Below are 7,696 nucleotides of genomic sequence, written 5' to 3' on the forward strand. Positions count from 1 at the left end.
CGGCCCCCGGTGATGGCCGCAGTACTCCAATTGCGGTCTGACCAATGTCATATAGAGGGGGAGTATCCCCTCTCTGGACCGGCTTGAGATGCATCTTTGGATGCGCGACAAGGTGCGGTTGGCTTTGCTGGCTGCGGTCTGGCATTGGCAGCTCAGGTTCATCTTGGAGTCAATAATGACTCCAAGATCCCTTTCCGCCTCTCTGCTCACAAGGGGGGAGCTCCCCAGCTTGTATGTATGCTGTGGATTCCTTCTCCCCAGGTGCAGCACCCTGCACATATCCACACTGAAGCCCATCCTATTACCATCCACCCACCTTTGTAGTCTGGGGTGATGATGATTCAACCACTTATGTATCCACCCTACAGTACTTTTATCTGGTCTATAATTCCTTGCCTTATTGATGAGAAAGTCATGAGACAGAGTATCAAAAGGCTTGCTACTCAAGATAAATCATATCCACTGCTCTCCCCCTGCCCCCCACAGAGCCCCGTCACCTTATCACAGAAGGAAATCAGGTTGGTCGGGCATAACTTGCTCTTGGTGAAGGCACATTACAAAAGTAAACACATTACCATGTTGACTTGAAGAAACCTCCAAGATGAGGGGTCCCCCCACCCTGGTGAATATGGTAAAAAAGCACCCTCTTTTAAGTTCAAGTACTGGCCCACCACAGGTGGCAACTCAGCTCTGGCTTCAACCCCAGGCTCAGAACCAAAGATGGAGCTGAGCCACTGCTGGCCCAGACCAGGGTGGCTCTTGAGGCAGGGGAAGGGGCTCATAGGGTAGACCACAGTGTGTGGCTTGGTGGGGGCATGTGGAGAACATACAGCCTGCCCACCCTCCCTGACTGACCCCAACCAGGCTCAGAGCTGCCACCAATGCTTCTGCCTGGCCAGGTTGGGCTGGGGCCACTGCCGTTGTTTGCACTGGACTGGGAGCCAAAGCTGCCCAGGAGGTAGTAACGGGGAGGGGTGCGGGGGGAAGACAAGGTCTAGGCAGTGGGGAGCAGGTGGTAGGGAGACAGACATAGGCACAGCATGGAAAGGGACTGGCAGACAGTGGTGAGGGGGGGAAGGCACTGCAGGGGGCAAGTGACAGGGGAAATATGGAGCACAGGGGCAGGCACATGGAGGCAAAGGATGGAAGTCTGGTCTCTGACCCCTGCTCTTACATACTCCACAGCAGTATTAGAGGGGGTGAATATAAAACAAATGGAATATTTTCTACGTATAAAATCTAATTATTGGGAGTTGTCTTAAATTTGAAGTCAGCTTGAATTCAGGTAATTAGGGTAACTGTTTTTCAGGGACTCAAGCAGGATGGAATAGAATGTGGTCCCCCGGCCCTTGCTTATCCCTCCATCACTGGTTACAGTGCATGGGCAATGGTAATCAGGTGGAACTCACCTTCATTATCTCAGTTGAGGACAGGGTAAAGGTGTAAAGCTGATTTTTACTTGTGCTAATAAGCAGTATTTCTTCTGAGGGACTGAAGCACATGCATTTAATATCCTGCTTGTCTGACTGATTTGGGTCACTGCTCTGCTGATCTTGAGGAATCTAGAGGGCAAACCAACCAATTAGATGTTTCCAAATCCAATAGGCATGATAACGTACACACAGTTCCTGCGTTATAGTGCTTTGGCAGAGATATGCTTAGGTACTAACAGCAGTGCTTGGACAGTAGGCGAAGAAAGCAATATGAACAAAATGACCTTTATTTGGCTCTAATTACAAGCAAACATTTTCAATACAGCTTATGGAGATCCCCCCAAACTCAACCAGCATCTCTCAAATAAAAGGTTACATAACTCGTATTCTCACTGAGCCACAAGACATTGTAGCAGACCCAGACGTAAGATGCACCTGCTCATCAGCACAGACCATATCATCATTGAACCAGTAACATGGATAACAACATGCAAGGTTTCTTCACCTGCTCCTCTACAAATGTCATATATGCCATCATCTGCTCCCAGTGCCCCTGCTGACTAAATTGGATAGGCTGGATGACCCCTATGTTAAAGAATAAGATGACATGGATCTGACCTCAAGTCTAAAAACACACAAAAGCCTACAACAGAACACTTTTACCTTCCTGGATATTTCATTGCATACCTCAGAGTAGCTGTTATAAAACAATGCAACTTTAAAAGTCAACTTGAATGTGAAATTGTGGAACCCAGTTTTGGGTGCTGTACTTCAAGACGGATGTTGACAGACTTGAGAGGGTCCAGAGGAGGGCCACTCGTATGGTCAGGGGCTTACAGAACAAGCCCTAGGAGGAGAGACTGAGGGACCTGGACCTCTTCAGCCTCCGCAACAGAAGGCTGAGAGGTGATCTTGTGGCCGCCTACAAATTCATTAGGGGGACACAGCAAGGGATCAGAGATGCTCTGTTCACCAGGGTGCCTCCTGGGGCAACAAGGAACAATGGTCACAAACTGACAGAGAGGAGACTTAGGCTAGATATCAGGAAAAACTTATTCATGGTAAAGGTGGCCAAAATTTGGAATGGGCTCCAACGGAGGTGGTGCTCTCCCCTACCTTGGGGGGGTCTTTAAGAGAAGGCTGGATAGGCATCTGGCTGGGGTCATCTGACCCTAGCACTCTTTCATGCCTAGGCAGGGGGTCAGAATCGATGATCTGTTGAGGTCCCTGCCAACAGTAGCATCTATGAATCTATAAGAAATCATCCACAGACTAGATTGTGTTAAACATGGTCTAAACAAGGACTATGGATTCCTATCCTGTTACCTGGATTAGCTTGTTTGCCCCACTCCTATGGGATTATTACTTGCCTGCCTCTCAGCACTGCCTCCACTTCCCCCCTCCCCACTTTTCCCCTCTTCTCTATCTTTTGTATTCAAGCAGCCGGCAGGGTGGATTTGTACTTGTATAGACTAACTAGACAGGGTCTAGGAAGTGTACACAAATGTAATTATAATTTAAGAACTCTGGTGGAAAAAAACAACAACAAAACAAAGATGTTCACTAGCTATTGAAAGGAAGAAATTGAAGTATCTGGGGACTGTGCACCTTCCTCTTATCCTCAACTGTAGGAATCCATGCAGTTCCAACCATAGACTCACAGAAAGTTAGGGTTGGAAGAGACCTTGGGAGGTCACATCTAGTCCAACCCCCTGCTCAAAGCAGGACCAGCCCCAACTACATCATCCCAGCCAAGGCTTTGTCTAGCCTCGTTTTAAAAACCTCCAAGGATGGAGCTTCCACCACCTCTCTGGGTAGCCTGTTCCAGTGCTTTACTACCCTCCTAGTGAGAAAATTCTTCCTAATATCTAACCTAAACCTCCCTTGCTGTAACTTTATACTATTGCTCTTTGTTCTATCATCTGACACCACTGAAAACAATCCAGCTCTATCCTCTTTCAAATCCCCCTTCAGGTAGTTGAAGGCTCCTATTAAATCCCCCCTCAGTCCTCTCTTCTCTAACTTAAATAAGCCCAGTTCCCTCAGTCTTTCTTCATAAGTCATGTCGCTCAACCTCCTCACCATTTTTGTTGCCCTCCACTGGACTCTCTTCAATTTGTCCACATCCTTTTTGTAGTGGGGTGCCCAAAAATGAACACAGTACCCCAGATATGGCCTCACCACTGCTGAATAGAAGGGAATAATCACTTCCCGGGCCCTGCTGGCAACATATCTACCAATGCAACCCAGGATGACGTTAGCCTTCTTGGCAACAAGGGCACACTGCTGGGTCATATTCAGTTTATTGTCCGCTGTAACCCCCAGGTCCTTTTCTGCAGAGCTGCTGCCCAGCCAGTCAGTCCCCAGCCTGTACTGGTGCCTGCGACTGTTCTGTCCAAAGTGCAGGACTTTGCATTTGTCCTTGTTGAACCTCATGAGATTTCTTTTGGCCCAATCCTCCAATTTGTCTAGGTCACTCTGAAACCTAGCCCTACCCTTCAGCGTATCTACTACTCCCCCCAGCTTGGTGTCATCTGCAAACTTGCTGAGGGTACACTCTATTCCATCTTCCAGGTTGTTGATGAAGACATGGAGCAAAACCAGCCCTAGGACTGACCCCTGGGGCACTCCACTTGATACAGCTGCCAACTAGACATTGAGCCAAGACAGATTTCTTAAAAGGTGTCTGAATTTCAGCAGTGCCGTGGGTGCCAGTTGCACAAAGGGAAACATAGAGAAGTTACCTTGAAAGAGAATGGCCATCACTGACACTGCATGCCACTTTGGACTAGTCACTTCCCCCTATGTAAATGCTGGCCAGGCTTTCAACAGAACTATGATTAGGTGACATTTGTAGAGTGCCTGGAAGACCTGCTGAGCTTTTATGTGGAACACATGTGAAACAAAGGAGCTTACAGATGGAACAGCTGTGGCCTGTTTAAGACCTGTAACCTCCCAATCACTTGGAAAAGACCCTACTAGTACAATCACAGTTTCTTACCTACCCGTATTTCTCGGATCTCCCTATAACCTTCTTTATCTTCAGTCTTCTCAAACAGCAGAACAACTCCTGACCCAGCTGAGCACGCAAAGCCTTTGGAATAAACTGCAATGGCAGAGATGCGAGGCAGTGAAACCTGCTGTGGGACATCACCTTCAAGGACCATTTCATTGGCAAGATCTGGGGAACTGCCAGTAACAAATTCAAGGAGACTAGGAAAAAAAAAGAAAGAAAGAAAATTATAGTTCAGCAGCAACCAGAGAAGCACATAATTACCAGCAGGGCAGTGAACGCAAGCACTGATGCTAAAGGTTTTTCCAGTTAACATCTATATAGATCACTTCCTGCTGCAAAAGATCTTTACTCATGGGCTGGACCCTGTCAGTAATTATCACAAAAACATACCTCTCAGAGTCTTTGGGCAGCTCATCCTTTTCGATTTCACTGGGAGATTTTTTACACTCGATATTTGTCTCCCAGCGCAGATCTCCAGATTCAAAAAGAAAGAGTTTGCCCATATCACTGCCAACTATAACCCTTTCCTCAGAGAGCCAGGCATGGGACAAGTAGTTTTGTGGCTCTCCCCTTTGAAAGTTAGTCTGTTTCAAGGCTCCTTCTATATATCTGAAAAGTTTAAAAATGCCATTCCCAGTGATACAAATCTGAGTGTTATCTTGGGGATTGAAGCTCACCTGGAAAGCAGGAGGGAGAGGAATTACTTTTCAGTAACTATGCTTATACCAATACTTTACAAACAAGCCAAAATGCATGATCTCTATCCTAAAAACTTTATCATCTTATAAAAATCAAGAATGACAAAAAAATGTCAGAGACTTTAGGGCAATTCTCATATTATAAAAACCTAAGTCTGTCTGTCTGCCTGTCTGTCCGTAAGGCTTTTTTTGTGCTCTGACTGGCTGACAGAAACAGCCAAACAGGGTGCTCCAAGCGTGGGGGAGCACCGCCATGATTCTGAAGATGCGCCGAGGACCAGCCAGAGGGTGGGGGAGCCGAGGCCCACCCGGCTACCTGAATGAGGCAGAGCAGCAGCAGCATGGGGCATTAGGTAGCGGCACTCCATCCAAGCTTGTCCACTGTGGGTGAAGGAGCTTGCCCACTGTGGGCAGCCCTGCACCCCCCCTTCCCCTTCAGGACCAACCGCCCCCCCTTCAGTCTGACCCCACTCCCCACCACCATTTCGGGTCTGACCCTGCTCCCCCCACGCTTTGGGTCCACTCCTCCACACCCCCTGCTGCATCAGGTCAGACCTTGCTCCCTCCGTTGCTTTGGGTCTAACCCCGCTTCACCCCTCTCCTCCTGCTGCTTTGGGTGCGACCCTGCTTCACCACCCCCCACCCCCCCACCAATCCCATCCCCTGCCGCTGCTTCGGGTCTGACCCCACTCCCCGCATTCTGCCCACTGCTTCATATCTGCCCTCGCTCCCCCCCCGCCACTGCTTCAGTCCAGCCCTGCTCCTGCCCCTCAGGTCTGACCCCGCTCCCCCCTCCCACTTGGGGTCCTACCCCACCCCTATTTCCTCCCCCTGCCGCTCCGGGTCTGCCTGGCCTGCAGCACCCTGCCTCCCCACTGTCGCCTCCTCCCTGCTGGCTGTTCTGGGGGGCATCCAGACTGGGCAGCGGGGGCTGGGCACCGCTGTGATCCCCTCCTTCACCCACAGGCAGGGAGGTTGGGGGGAAGCTGTTCCCTACTGCCAGACTTCGGCAGCAGCAGTGCAAACAGGCCTACACAGCCCAGGCCATGCAGCCAATCGCTGCTTGCCCTCTTGGCGGCGCATGCACAGTTGGCTAAACACATTATGGACAGAGAGACAGAGCCTTTTATTATATTGGAATTTTGTCCCCAGTGGTCCTAGAGAGCAACTGATCATCATCCTTTCTACAACAACCCTTTGTGAAGATTGCTATCAAATCTCCTGTTTTCCCTTTCCAGAAATAAATAATTCCTGTTCTTCCAAACTGGTCTTGTAAATCATGTTTTCTATACCTCTAATCATTTTTGTTACTCTCCTCTGGACTCTTCCCTATTTATTCACATCTTTCTTGAAGTATAGTGCCCAAAATGTGATATAATACACTAGGTGTATGAATGAATCTGCAGTGGAAGAAGTCAGTTTCCCACTTATCCCTTTTTTAATGCTTATATTTTTTCCTAATCAATTTTGCTCATAATTGTTTTCAGATTTGCAAAATCAGCAATTTTAAAGCAGCAAGTCTCTCTCTCCTGTGTGTGTGTGTGTGTGTGTGTGTGTGTGTGTGTGTGTGTGTGTAAATGCTCATGCATTTTAGACAAGCTTTGAAACAAAGTGATGAGGAAGCCTGTCTAAAAAAAAAAAAAAAAACTCTCTCAACCATGTACTTGGGCCAATAAAAAAACCCCACCCAAATATCTTTGCCTTTCAAATAAATGTTAATGCTTTTCTTATTTTTTTTAATGTTAGCATTTCTTTCAGGAGAGAAAATGCTGCCTCACTTCAATTTCCGCAGGGAAATTATCTTAGTATGCATCCTTTTCTGGAAAATATTGTTGCTCTCCTCCCATGTCTTAGAAAGGGAGTTTCCGTTACAAGATCATGCTTGATTGCAACAGGTGTTGTCTCAGAGTGATTTGTCTCCGCCTAGGCCTCCCCTGCCACCTTACCTGGTACACAGGGTTGTTCTGGGTGTCAGCTCTGACAATTGCCATCAGTCTCTGCTTCTCCCACATCCAGTAGGCAAGGTTGGATTCAGGGGGTCCTGTCTGAGCAACTAGATACTTAGAATCAGGAGAAAATGCCAGGCTGAGAAATTGCTCAACAGGGAAATCAAATGAATTCAATACTTTCCGCTTTTTGCATGGGACAGATGACAATTCATAGATAGTGATAGTAGGCTTCTCTTGTACCATCTCAGAGATGGCCAGGTAGCGCCGGTTTGGACTTATGGCCAATGCCAACATCCCCTGACTTTTTTCAGACCCTAGAAAGCAGAAAGGGAACGAGAGCGACTGTTAACCCAGCTGGGTCACAAGGCACACCTAGTAGGTCAGGAGTGCGGAAGTAATTAAAACCCCGAAACAGGTCGGGGGGCAGAGAATTGTAAAAAGAAAAGACGAGGTCTCTTGTGACCGAGATCCTCTGCCACCAGCCTCCGAGGCGTTTCCACTGCCCCCCCACCCCCCTGTCAGCCAGACGTCCCGGGTTCACGACCCTTCTCGAACACACACGTCCTGCAGCGCAAGGCCCCGCCCCCCCGTGGGAACCCG

General features: G+C 48.4%; 1 protein-coding gene across 4 annotated transcripts in view; it reads right to left on the reverse strand.

Moving 5' to 3' along the window:
- Window positions 1–7,595, reverse strand: part of CFAP57 (cilia and flagella associated protein 57) — an 88,501-nt gene extending 80,906 nt beyond the window's left edge. For 3 of the 4 annotated variants that reach the window (XR_003094632.1, XM_025206958.1, XM_025206967.1), the window contains exons 1-4: window positions 7,094–7,595; window positions 4,840–5,126; window positions 4,439–4,646; window positions 1,410–1,562 (exon numbers count right to left, since the gene is read on the reverse strand). Coding sequence is in view for 3 of the 4 variants with exons in the window: in XM_025206958.1 (XP_025062743.1) it covers window positions 1,410–1,562; window positions 4,439–4,646; window positions 4,840–5,126; window positions 7,094–7,390 (945 nt within the window). In the remaining variant the exon portion in view is untranslated. The remainder of the gene's footprint in view (window positions 1–1,409; window positions 1,563–4,438; window positions 4,647–4,839; window positions 5,127–7,093) is intronic. The other variant, XM_025206962.1, reaches the window with a different exon arrangement.
- Between the last annotated feature and the right edge of the window lie 101 nt (window positions 7,596–7,696).

Source organism: Alligator sinensis, unplaced genomic scaffold (genome assembly GCF_000455745.1).
Source record: "Alligator sinensis unplaced genomic scaffold, ASM45574v1 scaffold781_1, whole genome shotgun sequence".
NCBI classification, from domain to species: Eukaryota; Metazoa; Chordata; order Crocodylia; family Alligatoridae; genus Alligator; species Alligator sinensis.